The 16,920-nt window shown below is 41.9% G+C and overlaps 1 protein-coding gene across 1 annotated transcript; it reads left to right on the forward strand.

The window, feature by feature from the left end:
- The first annotated feature begins 134 nt into the window (after positions 1-134).
- Positions 135-13,894, forward strand: LOC103147619 (nuclear receptor subfamily 1 group D member 1-like). Its single transcript, XM_007566051.2, has 8 exons — positions 135-941; positions 7,812-8,123; positions 8,236-8,324; positions 8,436-8,580; positions 10,782-11,350; positions 11,458-11,643; positions 11,737-11,947; positions 12,734-13,894. Exons 1-8 carry the CDS (start codon positions 923-925, stop codon positions 12,928-12,930), a joined length of 1,728 nt encoding a protein of 575 aa, XP_007566113.1. The 5' UTR covers positions 135-922; the 3' UTR covers positions 12,931-13,894.
- Positions 13,895-16,920: the final 3,026 nt, after the last annotated feature.

Genomic DNA, 16,920 nt, shown 5'->3' on the forward strand with positions numbered 1-16,920 from the left:
CCCCTCCGAGTGAGGCATCTTACTCTGCTACCGCATCTCTGCTTGCTTTCTCGCGCTTATCTCCGACCCCGGGCAGCTCATTAACATAAAATGTGTGTCAGTAGGGCAGCGCGAGCTCACATGCCATGCGCACATGCTGTAGAGCTTTTGAGCAGCATTCCAATGTCGAACGAGCCCAATGCGCCGTATCCACGCGGGGCCGTGGGCCAATGAAACAGTGGGAAAGAGTAAAATGAGTTGCGGGGTAGGGAGGTAAGGGGGGATGTTTTCACAGAGCGTGACGGTGAGGGAGAGGAAGAGAGAGAGAGAGAGAGAAAGAGAGAGAGCATTCTTGATTCCCATCAACAAACAAGCAGGGACTGAAAGAAAGAGAGAGAGAGGGAGGGAGAGAGAGAGAGATGACGAAGAAAGCTGGTCACATTTCTCAGGCACCTGAAAACGTGCCGCTTATTTTAGGACGCGTGTTGCTTATTGATGAGAGGGGGAGTGTTTAATCTACTTCCACTCTGATGGTGTGTTAATGGTGACTGTACATGGCAAGCAGCTGAACGCGCTGGGATTCTCTGTTGTGTAGAGAACACCCCTCACACAGTCGCATCCTGCCACCAATACAGACGGACCAGCATCTCATCATCCTGGACCAATGAGGCATCTCAACTGAGCTCATTCTGATTATATATATTGTTGTTTTTTTTAACAGAAATATTTATTTTTAATATTTCTTCATCGTCGGCTGGGCTTTTTTTTCCTCTGCCCATGTGGGTCTGAGCTCCGGGATAGTACACTGTGTACATATGCTTCTGCAGCTCCTGAGTCTCTCTCACTTGTGTTCACGAAACTCCTGAGTGACAAGCAGCGGAAAGCGGCGCAGCGGTAAAAGTCTACAATTATTCCACTTGGAAGCGAGAATCGACAAGACAACATGGAGAATAGTCCTGGTGGTAAGTGGGATTTAAATGTGTTTTGCTTGACGGATCATCTGTTTTGTGAATCTGTTTTTTTGAGTGAGAGCATCGCAGCAAATATTTGTTTTTACTATGTTTAAGTTACCCTTCCATTTAATTTATGAATGATTTTATGTTTATTCTTTCGTGTTTTAATAGATTTAAAAAAAAATAACTACGCTTTAGCAAGAAGCAACCCAGATATGTTTTCACTTGCACGCTTCATAATTTCTTTGCATTCTGAGTGACAGTCAGCTATATACAGCGTTGTTGCAAAGCGGTAGAAACAGCGCAGTGACAGAGGGAAGTCCTCCTGCCCATTTTTTTTCTTGGACTTCCGATTTCTCTCCACGTAAACAAACTCACGTGAAGCGCGACCCAAAAATCCCACCCACTCTGACCGAGTCCGTTCTCCTTCCACACTATCCCACTTATCTTAGTAGTTTGGCTCACATGATATTTACTGTCATATATTAATAAAAGGAAAGCACGTGCTCGGTGAGCAGATAGGTGTTTATTTTAAGAGGTGATTTGACTCCCTGTATGAGCAGGGGCGTAACTGGAGGGGGGCCCATGGGAGGTGATGATTCATGATTTTGAAGAGAGTATTGTGTGCATGATATATATTTTTTGTCATTAGAGAACTTGCATTGTGTGAGACGAGAGTAAGATTTCTACACTATCATTTATCAGAATGAAAAAATACATAACTGAATGTTTTTTAATAGAATAATATATTTTTAGTTTTTAGAAACTTTCATTATATTTATTCAGTTTAAGAGAATTAATCAATATGGCACAATTTTATTTATATCTGTTAATATCATTACTTATTAATTATTAAATACATTTTTGATTTATGTCAATATGCTTTCTCTTTTGATATAGGATCCCATATTTAGCTTAATTTAAAATAATTGATTTACAGAGTAAGTTTTCTTCTATCATAATTATATTTTTATACAAACGTTCACTATTTATGTCAGTATCCTTTATTTATTGCTATAGTTGTTTTTTATTTTTATTGGATTTCCATCGAAATTTAAGCTCATATCCACATTTATTTGCTAATTTACATCAATATGTTTTCTCATTTTAGTACCATATTTTAAAATCATGGATACTAATATACTGAATTAGCTAATTTTGGGAAAATATGTACTTTATATTTACTAATCAGACTCAATTTTTAGCTTTCACCACATCAGTATACTGAAACAAATATATTTTTAAAGCTTTTGACTTTGAGATTATTAGCAGCCCCCATCTGGCCACCCATTACAAATCTTTATGGGTGCGCCCCTGAAAGACACTGAGCTGGTATGTAGAACTTTACATTTTAAATGGGAACATGCATTTTTAGCCGATTTAATTCCTTTATTCCCCTTTTCATCTCTCCCCCTTTCACGCACGTAAGAAATCAAGAGTGTGTGGGAACAGTCAGGGCCACTGGGTCAAAACATTTTTACATGCGCAAAAATGTTCAATTTCTACATGAGCTGAGGAGTAAACAGGCAGCTCTGCCAAGGTTCGTCCTGAATCACCGCCTAAATGTAGTGAGATGATGATGGTGATGAATGAGCAGATCACGCGTTGCCCATAAGCGGAGTGTGCCAGTCGATATCAGTCAGTTTACTGGGATAAACTGGGGATACTGTTACAGCTGTTAAATGCGGCATTAGCGTGCATTAGAAGTGGGCTGACATCGATTCAGCTGTAGCATCATTTATTAGCGAGTCTGACAGCTGCTCAGAATTGAATCCGGCTGCCTGTAATGTCTCCTGCGCGCTAACATGCTGGAACCTAGAAACGCAATATTCCTCGCTAATGTCTCTCGTATTAATCTCCACGCAAATATCACAAAGTCCTTGAACCGTCGCGAAGCTGCGAACCACACGCCTGACTTTTAATACGCAGCCTCCCCGCCTCGCCTCTAGTTGACTTCACGTGGAGCCAGCCTCGGCAGACACGTGCCGCACATGGCGCCCCCCCAACCACCGCCTCCTCCTCCCGCCCTTCCTCTGCCGCGCGCGCAAGCTGCTCGCGCGCTCAGCTCGCGCGCAGGGAATTCCTGTGTGTTTTTGCTGATAGATTGGTCAGTGGGTCAGAGGGTTACTGCAGCCTTCCCAGTCTGCCGTGTGTTACTGGGCCGCTACCAGTTTGATGGCCGCTCATCGTGGAAGTAAGGAGAGTTGGGTTTCAGTCTGACACACTGAATGAAGAGCGTGAAAGGACATATTAACCCAGATATAGCTCGACAGACAACCGCCATTTATGTTTCAATACAGCACATTCAATGCAAAAATTAAACCGCAACCAAAGTAGGCAATAGAAAAAAAAACCCTGCACAACTATATCTGATAACACAGATGTAGTTGTGTCATATTCTTGTTAGAAAATATGTATACAGTGCCAGATATTGGTTTGCTGATCAAATTATTTAGCCTTTAATGATAGTTTCCATAAAGAAAATGCACTTTTTTTTCCTTTTTTTTTTTTTTACAAAAGTGATACCATTTATTAAGGGAACAAAACTTCAAATCAGCCTGGCCCCATGTGAAGAAATAATTACCTCCTTAACCTAAAAGCTGTTTGTGCCACTGTTGGCAGCTGCTGCTTCTGTCAAGCATTTTGTAGTAATTATTCCACTTAACCCAAGTACACTTGAGCTGAAGGTCATGAACTGACGGGCTGACGTTCTGCTTCAGGATATTCTGACAGAAAGCAGGTTGGATTTCTTTAGACTGAACCATAATATGTTGCCTTTTCAGGTATTTAGGCCTTCTTCACGTCGTCAGACAGTGGCAGCTCTTCTTTTTCCAACGGGTCTGGCAGCAATTAGACCTGGATACTGGTAGTGAAATTAAAATAAACAAACAAATGTGGTTGATTACAGGTATTTTATGATTTAAGAGTTATTCAGATTGACTAAATAGTGCTAATTTTCTAAAAATTAGTGAAATTATCCTTTATTAAATCATAAGCTTCGATAGTTGCAGCTACAGGACTTTGCAGCTACATTTTCTCACAGGACTCGCATTGTACTATACAGCTAACAAGCACGAGGTACAACTGAGAGATAATTTTTCCTTAAGCAACGATAAAGCCCTAATGCTACATTTCACCTTATGCACAGGGATATGCGATCATGAACATGGTATTATTTTGTCAGCTTTTTTACTCTTTAACTTGTTTTCAGAGATTAACAGGGTTTTCTGAGCTCTGTTATCAAACTGTATTTATCAATGAGTGTTTCAGTGAATGATTCCTGCTCTTTGTACAAGCCCTAGGTGTGTTTTTGTTGTTGCTTTTTTACAGCTTTGCTGGTTGATGATTAGACTGAATAACTACAAAGCATGTGGGTGGTGTAGAGGCTGGCTGACTAAACTCTGAGTTTGGTTGCATTTCTTTAGAAGAGGAATGAGAAGTATGCCTGTAATCTGAAAGCTTTGTTGTTTTACCTGAACAAAAGGTGACTCTTTGACCTGACAGATGGAAACATCTTGACTCCTGAAAAACTTAATCACCTCTTTATAGAAAAAAAAAAAAAGTTCTTGTGACGAGTTCCTACAATGACAAGCCGAAGAAACGCAACACCAGATTTAGTTCTTCACAAATAAATGTGCGGCTCATTCACTCTAAAGCAAGATTTTTTTTTAAAACAAATTCAGTCATGAAAGATCTTTTGAAATGTTATTGTGATGCCGAGGGGAAAAAAAAAACAGGCTGATGTCCGCTGAGGGCTATCGCCTGGATCGCAACTTCCTCACGTGACGCGGGGCCAGCTGTTTCACGTGGAGCGAAGCTTAGCAACCATGCAAAAAGGGCCTGGCTAGAGAAGTTAAAGGGGGCATCTCCCACCCCAACACGACTTGTGGGCGGATGTTTGTACAGTTTGGCTCCCACACTCGGGGGGTGGGTCCTCGTCGTGGAGAGAAGTTATGAAGGTGTGGCATTAAAGGAAACTGTTTATGCCGCGTTTCCTAAAAACAGCTCACATGTTGTTACCTGTGTCTGCGTCTGGCACCCGTTCAAGTCCTGCAGTTCACTCTGTCACCCAGTCACATCGCATTCAAGGAAGCAGTCAGAACGTGGAATGTTTTTACTCTGGGTGGGAGGGAACGAGAATTTAAAATGTGGGAGTGGCGTGCTTGTGTTCAAACAAGACGTGACCCTGAGATCGGCTAACCTCCATATAACTTTATTATCGCCGCGCACAACACAAACAATGAGGTGTGCAGGCAAACATCTGTGTCTGATGCCAAAGCTGCTGCCACACATGAGGCGGCAAGCCCAAAGCACCTCACGTGGGAACTCCAGAGGCACTTGGAGCTAAACAGAAATGTTGCACGTGATCCCGAAGGGAAAGAAAACACAAGAGGCGAGAAATCCTTTTCTCAGATCATTCGAGGTCCAAATAGGAAACGTGCAGAGAATTGCATTGCTGATCGGGGTGTTGCCTCTTCAGATAGGTTACTCTAGACATCTCCTGTTTCCCAGTCTGGGTTTCAGTAACCCGTTTAGCAGCACAGTGCAGATTTCTGTTTTGAGCGATGCTTCAAACCTGTCCAACAGGTTTCCAAAACATGAGTCATGGCCGTCAGGCAACCTTAAGAAGGACTGCTTTGAGGAATAATGTGAAAAGTCTCTTTACATGTTTATACACCTGTTTTACTGCTGAGTAATCCAGCAATTAAAACAGAGCGTAAACAGAAATATTTGCACGGAGTTTGTTTTAGTTTTTTTTTTCCACGTATTTCATTTATAGTACAGTTTAAAATGAAAAGTAGGTTAAAAGTAAAAGTAGGTCTTCGCTAAGTTCACTTTAGGTCTCCCTCACGACTGGATGTATCAGAATTGATGGTTAGGCTTTTGCAGTGATGTAAATAATCAAAACCAAACAGATTTTGTGCGCATTAGGAAAATATTTGGCACAATTAAATGATATTGTGCAGTTTTATGGAGCCTTGAAATGTGTACCGCAAGTTTTCAAGGAAGGTGTCAGCTGTTTCAAAGAAGTATTCACAACTAAAGTGATGTGAAGGATTATATCTGGGGAGTCCTCACGTGTCCACCTCTCATTGAAACCCAGCTGCAACGGAGAGAAAAACAGAATTAATTACAAATATATTTCCTTTAAATTTACATCAATATGTTTTACTTCTCTTATGTCAAAATGATTTAGTATGTGCATCGCGTGGAAAAGTAGGTGCAGACAAACATGCCTGATCCGACCTAATAATACATCAAGACAATAAAGTGAGCACCTTTTCAAACACATTAATTTGATTTTTTTTAAAAAGAAGTTTGTATCACATTTGCTACGTTAACTGTTTGTGGTTATATAATAATCTTAACCACAAAGCATCATATTATTTAATCCATCCAGCAGGTTTTTAAGGAAATTACTAAAAGCGTGGCAAAGTTTATTCTACCTGCATCAAAACCAAACACTTGGTGAGACAGGACAAGCGTTTGTTTGTTTAAAGCCTATCCTTCTAATCCAGCTGTAAAAATAAACGAGCACAAACAAAAATAGGAACAAATGTCTGTATATTTTTAATTTGCCACTCGTTTTTTTTTAATTCCCTGATAGATTTTTATTTTGCTTCCAGGTGAACATGAGGGCACGAAAACAGCCGTGATGCCTCCGCACATTTTGTCACGGCTGTTTTATGAGCGTATAAGGTGGCCGTGTCCTCGCTCGCTTTCCTCCCTCGCTCTCTGTAATCACAGCATTATGAGCCTCCTCTATTCCAAACGTGATCTGCCCCGGCGCTTGTCATGCTGCTGCTGCTGCTGTTGTTGTCTACACGGGACTGCGCAAAGAGCCTTGTGAGCCAGGCGGGAACTGTGTCAAGAGTCCATGTGAGCTCCTGGTCAGGTGGCTGGCGGATAGATGGGTTTGCATGCCCAGAGCTAAAGAGAGGGAGGGAGGGAGGGAGGACAGACAGGATAGGAGGGTGCAGGAGGGAGGGAAAAAAAAAAAAGATAGAAAAAAAAAGAGGGAGTGCAGAAAAGACTCGTCTCTGAAAGCAAGCTGGCAGGGAGCGAGCTGCACGTGAGGGGCCGTCTTTCATCCTGCGGGGGAAGAATGCCGTCTGCGAAACAAAGCAGGCGTGAGGGCGGGGGGAGAGGGCGGAGGAGGGCGAGGGTGTAGGAGGGGGGTAATAGGGCATTTCCGATCTGATGTGACATCCATAAACAAAGGCTCTGTTTATGAGCATCTGAGGCTGCAGTCGCTAACGTGTGGTGACTTTCTGTCATTGTGTGATATGACACTATACTTATATATTTACTCCACAAGCCTCTCTTTTTAAAATGCGATGCGACATCCTGAAGGCTACTTTATCAACGGTAAAAAAAAAAAAAAAGACCTTGAAGCTCTTTAACCAAGAGAGATGCACTGCTGAGTGTGTGTGTCAGCTATCAGATAAAGATTTCTTAGGATCATCACATTTCATTTCACGAGATCGCTCTTGTAACGATCGTTTGAGAGGTTCTTCTAGTTCACACGACACTGATTGTTTTTCATGCTTTAACGGTCTTGTCATTCTGGTTTGACACCTTGGGACTCCTTTTCTCAAATATCCAGATCAGACTCGTTGTTACTGTAGTGTGACGGGTTTTTTTTTTTTTTTTAATTATTATTCTGAAATATTCATTGAATCAGATTTCAAGCTGTCCCAACACGGTCACAGTGTTGTTTGCGCTCTCTGAACGTCTGCCAACAGAGCTCTGCGCGTCAAAGGAGAGCATTGCTGAACTTCTCGCACTCTCACCTACATGGTGTGTGTGAGCAGTGACCCAGATAAACACTGAGGGGGTCAAACTAAGTTTCCAACGCTGTGTGCTCCCCTCCTCCAGGTGGCGTCATCCTGTACGCCGGCTCATCCGGCAGCGCCAGCCCGAGTCCTGGAAGCCCGTCCAGCGGATACCAGACCCAATCGCCGTCCTCCCACTCTCAGCCCTCGTCGCCGGAGGGGGTCTCCTTCCAGGAGATCGGGGTGCTGAAGCAGAGAGGCGACCATGGCGGAGGAACCGTTTCCCCCAAAATGGTCTTTCAGTTCCCGGAAGTGAGCAACGCTCCCGTCGCTCACGTCACCACGCCGTCGTCGGCCACCTACGGCCACGCCACAGCTGCCAAACGGTCCTGCAGTTTCACCGGGACGTTCACCAGTGAGTTCTCGCATTTCCTCTCCTCCGGTTCTCGTTGCTCGCCTCGTCACTGTCTGCGGTTTGTCATTGTTCCTCTTTCCTCTGTCTGACGTTGAATTTGTTTTGTTTGCAGAGACTGGGGGAATGGTGCTGTTATGCAAGGTGTGTGGGGACATCGCGTCCGGCTTCCACTATGGTGTCCACGCCTGCGAGGGCTGCAAGGTACGGCGAGAAACGAGACGTCCCCCTCCCCTTCTGAGCTACAAGAGTTGTCCTCAAACTCTTGTAGCTCAAAAAGCATTTATTCTCACTCTTTATGTGTTCTGTCTCCAGGGGTTCTTCAGACGCAGCATCCAACAGAACATCCACTACAAGATGTGCGTGAAGAACGAGAACTGTCTCATCATGCGCATGAACCGTAACCGGTGCCAACACTGTCGCTTCAAGAAGTGTCTCTCTGTGGGGATGTCCCGAGATGGTGAGCAACATGGTCTATTTTTAAATTATACCCCACTACCATAGGCTTTTACGTACATTTGTTGGCATTTCACGAGATCACATGTAGAAATGGAAAAAATAATAATAAGAGGAGATTACTACATCATGATGCGTACCTTTGTTTGCAAAGGATTTTTAATATCACAAATTGTTTTCCCTTCACTTCACAAAAATGCGCAGCACTTTGTAACAGCCTATCACATAAAAGACCAATAATGTTGATTGAAGTTTGGGCTGTAATGTGAGAAAATCTTCTAAAGTTTATGAGGTATTAATACTTTTGCAAGTACACATCTGGAAACTATAAAGTCAGATAACAGGGTTGGTGTTGCATTGTTGTTGATCTTCCGTGTTTTAATGAAAACACAAGCCAGATTCTGTCTTCTCCCCCCTTTTTTTCCCCTCCATTGTCCTCCTTTTGTCCTCTCCCCACTCCTCTCTGATTTATGGCGAGAGGAGCTTTAGTGTCCCTGTCGTCTCCAGTTTTGCTCAAACAGCGAAAAAGAGAGTTTACTTTTTAAAACTGGGACACAAAGCAGCTGATTACCGCCCTCGTGGTCAGCATGATTTACAGTCTTTGCGGGCAATCATCTGCGACATATTGTTATCCTGTCTTGTTAATCATTAAACCGTCCATAGCTTACCTATAGAATAATGTATAACTCCTTTGAAACTGCCCTTCTGCATTTTTTCCACTGCAACACTTCAGTCCTTTGGGGAATAGCTAAACTAGGTGATAATAAATCATGTTTTTTTTTTCTGGAGCAAATATTTTTAGTTGACCCAAAAAAAAAAGAGCCAAAGGAAGAAAATCTGCTAATTTATCAAACTGCAACCTGACCAAGCTGTATATATATATATATATCCAGATTTTTATTTTAAATATGCACACTCTAATGAGGAAAAGCTGCTTTTATTCACATTTTTAGCCCACTTTAGAACCACCTCTGACCTCTTGCCCTTTCAGCCCATCACACCTGCCCCCTTGTCGTCAACCCTCATTCACGTTGTCACCTCACTAATGACACCAGGTTCAATGTTTTTGACCCAGTGACCTACTTCCACAGAGAAGCTCATCTGAAAGGCGAAAACAGGGAGAAAATGTGCAGAGGGGGCGAGGGTGGAGACTATAAATAGGACAGCCAGTGAAGGTGCACTGCTGACAGAGGGGGAGGGGAGCGCTGTAAAAGGCAAAGAGGAGAACGAGACGGGCAGACGTGAAGGTTTCTCAATCTGTGGTGCAACAGCTGTGACTGAGTAAAGGACCTCCGATCAGGAACATGCACAGGACAGCCCTCGAGTTTCAGATTTAGGATGCCTTTAATTATCGCTAAGCAGCATTATGTGGACATTTCCAACCTCGTATCAGTTGTGTGTGAATATTTTGGAGACCTCTGCCCCCGTAAAAGAGTTTAGATGTTTACTATCGATTGTGATACGAAGGGGGAAGACAAAGCCGGATGATGTTTTATATTTAAAAAAAAAAAGAAAAAAGAGGCTAATAGTCACGTTAATTTCTTGCCACCATAAGATCATGCAAAATGCCTGTTTTTGAACATTTACATTAAGCTACTTTCTGGAGGAACGCACACTCTTTTTTTTTTTTTTTTTTTTTTACTACTTTATTACAGCATCAGATATCTAAATATGTAAAGACTTGCTATATTTGACAATGAAGCACCAAACGTATAATTTTTAATAGAGATTTCTGAAACATGTACTTCTTTACATGTTCCTACATCAAATCTGTCTTTTTGATCATAAATACACGGCCGGAAAAGCCTTAATGAAAATATAAGCGGAGAAAACCAAGAGATGTTCAAGAGGAAGATTTGTTGTTACATTAATGGATTGGTGCTGTGAGAGTGAGCATCACGTATGTTTGTGCTCTCTTCCATAAACATATTTATTTGGAATATTGAGTCACTGAAGCTAATGTGTCAATTATGATAAAAAATATCAATTAAAAACATCCAGTGTTTGAATACCATTTTTTTTGTCAATATCATCCACTGAACATTCCCATCTCTTCAAATGATAATTTAACATATAATTATACTTTTTTACCAGGCTTTCAGAGGGTAAATTCATTAGCTATAGAGGCTACTGCTGTAATATTATGGGCTGCATCAGTTTATGCTAACAGAAGACGCTTTGTCTTGTTTTCTTTTTCCTCCTCAGCGGTGCGCTTTGGGCGTATTCCCAAGCGGGAGAAGCAGAGACTAATGGATGAGATGCAGAGCTACATGAACAGTCTCAACGGACCGGCTTCCGTGGAGATGGAGGTGCCGCCTCCCTCCGACGGCCCCTGCAGTCCGCTCCACCAGACCAACACCGGATCCTGTTCTCTACCGCAGTCTTACCCCAGTGAAGAGAAGCCGCTCAAAACGGCGGCAGGCAGCAGCAGTCTGGGAACTCCATCTTTCCAGAGCGGAACGGTGCAGGAAGCCGGCCCGTCCGTTCAGCAGAACCTGAACCCAGCGCAGTACAGGGTTCAGGTGGAGCAGCAAAATGTCTCGACCTGCTACCACTTGGCTGCGAACTACCCAGCTCCTCCCTGCAGCAATGCAAGCTCCACAAGCACAAATGTCGGCAACGCCAACTACTACTCCTCCCATCAGAACAGGTGTCCAGTTAGTGGCAGCTTATCGTCTCAGGCCTTCACAGGTAGTCATGGGGTCATGCCAGACAGAGATAACCAGAACCCAACATCCTGCCCCTGGAAGCTGAACGGAGGCGCCAAAGTGCTTGTGAGTCTCTCTCTCTCTCCCCCGTGCTGTTTAAATCAATAAAAATCAGTTCAGAGTCAATCGGATATTATTATTCCTAATACTCGTCTGTTTTCTGCTTTCTGCAGGCGTGCCCTCTCAATTCGTGTCCCGTGGCTCCGGCCAGTCGCTCCAGCCAGGAGGTGTGGGAGTCGTTCTCCCAGTGCTTCACCCCGGCTGTTAAAGAAGTGGTAGAGTTTGCGAAGAGCATCCCAGGCTTCCAAACGCTGAGCCAGCACGACCAGGTCATGCTGCTCAAATCTGGCACTTTCCAGGTGCGTCCACCTCCGTTCACGCCCCCGAGTCTGTCCTCCGGTTCCCTCCGGACCGTACATTCTGGTGCTGACCGGGTCGTCTTCTGTCCACAGGTTCTTATGGTGAGGTTCTGCTCCTTGTTCGACCCCAAAGAGAGGACGGTGACCTTCCTTAACGGACAAACGTACTCGCTGGCGTCGCTGAGGGCTCTGGGTATGGGCTCCCTGCTGGACGCCATGTTTGACTTCAGCGAGAAGCTGGGATCTCTGGGACTGGAACAAGACGAGATGGCTCTTTTCATGGCTGTTGTTCTGGTGTCAGCTGGTACGTTGGAGAAAGCCTGCATGACCACAAGCGCTTTGTAAATTCTAAAAAGGGATGTCTCAGTCAGGTTTTCCTTTAGTTTGCAGGATGCCAGTACTTTATTACAGTCAATAAAAAGGAAAAGCTCAACATGTGAGTTGCTTCAAAGTGCCCAGTATCGCTCGGAGCTCTAAATTTAATAATCATCAGTAACTGTATTAAACAGTAAAATATGAGTTAGCGTTTTGAACTAATTTAGTCAAATAAATTAACATTTCAATATGAAGATCCTCAATAAACCAACACTTTGTTCCTGGTGACAATGTTTTTGTGCAGAGCAGTTTGCTGAGGCGCTAGTCTAATACTAGCATGTAAACTCTATAATCTGATCTTTTAGCTGCCAACATATTTTGTTGTTGTGTGCACAAAACACAACAAAAGGTTGTTTTTGTGCTTTACAAACGTACCGCTCTGCTTTGAACATCATGCGTTTTAGCAAGCGATGTTTCAGCTGCTTTCTACCCTCCTTACTCTGAAAGTTGACACAGACAGAAACCTCATCGCAAAAGGTGGAAAACGTACAGATTTTTTGTTATTTATAAACATCTTTGCAAACTATTCAGAAAAAGATTTTTTTTTAAAGGTTTGATGGAGCCAACATAAACTTTTGCAGACAGTGCACCACGAACAGGTTTAAGGAATTGAGCTTGGTGATCAGCACCTCTTCAGATACTGACCTGATCGGGACATCCCTTATAAAAACACATTTTCACAGACTTAATGTTTCTTTCTTCCCTTCCCCCCCAGACCGCTCCGGTATTGTGGAGGTGGGAGCAGTGGAGCAGCTGCAGGAGACCCTCATAAAGGCTCTGCGTTCGCTCATCACCAGTCGTCGGCCGGATGACGGCACGCTCTTCCCGAAGTTGCTGCTGCGCCTGCCGGACCTGCGCACACTGAACAATCAGCACTCGGAGAAGCTATTAGCTTTCCGCATAGACCCATAAGTTAACGTTTCACGGCAGAGTCACGAGGTTTTCCGCTTCCGGGGTCCTCTCTGCTCTCCGCGTGAGCCTGGGTTGCCAGGTTGAGCACCGTGGCCTCTGCATGACGGACAGCTGTTTCGGGAGCCGGGCCAAGTTTAACTCTGGGGTGGGGGGTGAGGAGTGGAAAAACACCGGAGAACATCAGCACAACAGGAGGTGAAGGCTCCTCAACTTTAGAGCTTCCAGCTGGACTGCCAAGAAGAAACAGACTGTATTCTTCCATGAGTTTCTTCGAGCCGGTGTCAAACCGTCACCTTTCCCCTCGCTCGGCTTCTGGTTTTTTATCAGAAGCAAACTTTTTCTACCGAAGACCAAAAGGAAAGAAGAAAAAAACAAAACAAAAAGGACAGAGCTTGTTGTTGCTCATGTGTCTATGTTCTCCTGTCCCAGTTCATAAAGCTAACAAGAAGAAAGCACACACTTTTGAGATAAAAAAACAACACATTTGCCAATACAAACTTCTTATTATGCTCTTCCCATGTATAAAAAGAATTAATCTGAATATAAAGTTTGTCCTAGAAAAGACCATTTCTAACATCCAGTTAGAAGAGCTGTTTGTGCTTGCCCATGTCGAAATTAAATAAGCTATTTTCACAAGATGTCATGTGGGAAATCTTTACTGAAATCATCCATTTGTGATCGAGATATGTTTGATATTTTTAAGGAATGAGTTGTATTTATACACGCTATAAATATTGGGTCATTTTAGACCACTTTTGAATGGATATATGTATATGTTAAGGTGTTCTGTTGTACATTTTGTACAGAACTTGTAGTTGCTTCCTTGCTAGATGCAGATAGATGTATATGTAAAATTGAACTATTGAAAGCTGCCAGATTGCTTTATAGAGGACTCCCATCATGTGCTTCGAGGTTATAGCTTTTATTTGGAGAGATGCACCTGAAATAAATGTATCGTCACTGACATCATCAGCTTATGTATATTTTGTAAATGTCTATAGTCGCGGCATAAAGAACCACTATTAAAAAATGTTCTATAGCATTTCTCTTTGTGCTTGTCGTCTTTTCCCTCTGATGCACATACCCATAGATCTGTAGCCTAGCAACTGAGCCAATCAGCCAATCGTGCTTCAGATCTGACAGTCATTAGGTTTTCCATTTTTTTTTCCCCCTCTAAAAGTGAAACGTCACCTGATCTTTAAGTGCGCTAGCGAGACCAGGTCAACTCAAAGATGGCATATTTCTTTAATTACAAGTCAGAATGTGATGTGCAAATAGCGCACTTTTGTAGAGAGGAGGCAAGAAGAGGAAAGGACCACAAATAAATGGATTAATGGAAAACTCAAATATGCCAGTGAAATGCCGGTTACACTGCAGGTTAATTAGGGACTCGAATGTCTTCATGGGGTTCATGATGTGAATAGACTGACCGTGAAACGGCGAGAAGAGAAGCTTGCGTAGCTTCAGAACAGAATGTCCTCTCACTGGAAATGTTTAGGGACAGTTTCCATAAACAGCAACTCTGCCCTCCAGAAGCCCTATTAATGACTCACTAGCATTAACTTTTTTTTTTTTTTTTTTAATGCATGGGTAGGAAATGACTAACCCCTTAAGTAGTATACCATCAGATACATGCACACATTTCTACAGAAAGCAGATTGGCAGTCTCATTAGGGGAGTGTCACCTGACTGCACCAAACTTTAGCATTTAAGTAAACTAAGTACCAGAATCAGTCAGTGATTGGAGAAGAAACATGGATTGGAGAAGAAAAAATATAGTTTTAGAAGTAATACAGTTCTTAATGTGAATGATGAACATTCCTTAATGTAATGGAAAACAGACAGGCGCTATTACAATAACTATTTTATATTCCAATTTCTGCATTAGAGCACATTACTGGTGATCTTCAGCAGTGATAAGCTGATCAATTTTAGGTCTTCATCTGCCACCTGCTGGACAGGATCGGAATAGAAAAAGCACGTTTGAGATTTAGATTCAGTCATTTTGATTCTGGTGCAGGAGATTCATATAACAACACAATTTATAACAACAGCAGCGCTTTATTTTGTGATGTACCGCACATTTTTCATGTGTGTGAATAAATAAAGTTTCACTCAAGTAATATGTTATATTAGACATATTTAGGTCCAAGAGGACGTGTAGCTTTATTACATTCATTTGGTTTTAGTTGCATCTGATTCGGTTTAATTCTTGACATTTCAGTTCATTATTTCAATTCATGCTATTTCAACTTAAATTAATTCGATTAATTTTCCTTGCGATTAAATTAATTCAATTCACATTAATTTAAATAAATGTATTTGTCCCCAGCTGCCAGTTTACAAGAGAATAAACCTGGAGATGCCTTTCTTATCCTCTGCTGCCATCTGGTGGTCATTAATGGGAATAACAAACACAAGCTTAATGAACTGGGTTGTTTTTTCTTCTGCTGTCTGTCCTCTAGTGGACAAACTAGAGGACAGCAGAACACTGAGCTTTTATGACGAGTTTCATTCCAGATCATGTTCGGTCATATTAGGTCTGTTGTACCATAAAATCACCATTTGATGTGATTTTTAAAGAGTATTTTATATGTCTATATGTTTGTTGACACTTGAAATTACTATTATTATCATTATTTTTATTTTTATTATGCTGTTGTTGTAAAATGTTTCCTATAATACTATTTTATCATTGTTGTTATATTTGTAACTTATAATATTATAACAGTGCATTGTATTGACTTGTAAAATAATATCAACTATTTTCTTCTTTTTCTTTTGTTGTATGATTGTTTAAGCAAAGGATTACAAGCAGACAAAAGCAGAATCCTTTTAGGTAAATCTCCTAATGTGAACTTCATAATGATCTTAATCTCACACCCGTTACTTTGCCGTGCCTGTTACCAAAGCTGTCTGTTACACAAAACATGATGTCATTTGTGTACAAGATGCTAAAATTAAACTTTCCAGAATCTATCTAAAGCTGGACTCCCTTCCCGCTTCACCACTCTGGCTATTTTTACAGTTTTCATTGCAAAACGTCGACAACAATAGCACTGACAGTAATAGGGTGAGGCTCTGCCAATAAATATGTACTGCAGATATCAGTTTATGTTTGACAATAACTGTGAAACGAGGAGCAAAATGTGCAAATGATAAGTAAAAAAAAACCCATCACGCACTGATTACTTTTATCTCAATGCCATAGTACCAAACATTAATGTAAAAGGTTATATGAATATCAAATCTGGGTACTATTTTGCAATAAGGCTCCTCTTATCGATAGCTAATAAATAGTTTATAGCTATGTTATCCATTCATTTATAAACACTGTAAATAATTAGTAACTGTTTATTATGTGAGAATTAAGTATGAGGACATTATATGCCTATATATATATATATATATATATATATGTGTGTGTGTGTGTGTGCTTACAAATGTTTATATTGTTTAAAAGGTAGTCTGAAATGTTTAGTACAACAACTCTGGATAAAATATAGAGGTGAACAGACTCGGCTCACTGTTTGGCAAAAAACCGGAAGATTTCTTAATTAATGCATAATAAACAGCTATTAATAATTTATAAAGTGTTTATAGATTAATTAATAACATATCTATAAACTATTTACTAGCCATCTATAAGAGGAGCCTTATTGCAAAGTGGTATCCAAATCGGTATTTGCTTACATTTTGTGGAGTAGAACATTATGTAATGCTGGTGTTGTTCAGTATTTTAAGTCATTTACGTCTACCTGGTGAGCAGTTAAAACAATTAGAGCTCTAAACTCAGCTAAGAGGGTCAGGGACATAAATAACCACTTTTGGTGAAACGCACTGGTCCAGCCGGGCTGGATCCCAGTGCTCTGGGCCTACCTGGAGAGTGCTAGAGCGAGGTGATCAGGCCCGGGCAAACGGGTGGAGGGGGGTTGGAGAGGGATCAGGGTTAGCGAGAGATTAACGAAGGCCTATAAAGCTGTGTAATCC

Source organism: Poecilia formosa, unplaced genomic scaffold, assembly GCF_000485575.1.
Source record: "Poecilia formosa unplaced genomic scaffold, Poecilia_formosa-5.1.2 Scaffold186, whole genome shotgun sequence".
Lineage (NCBI taxonomy): Eukaryota > Metazoa > Chordata > Actinopteri > Cyprinodontiformes > Poeciliidae > Poecilia > Poecilia formosa.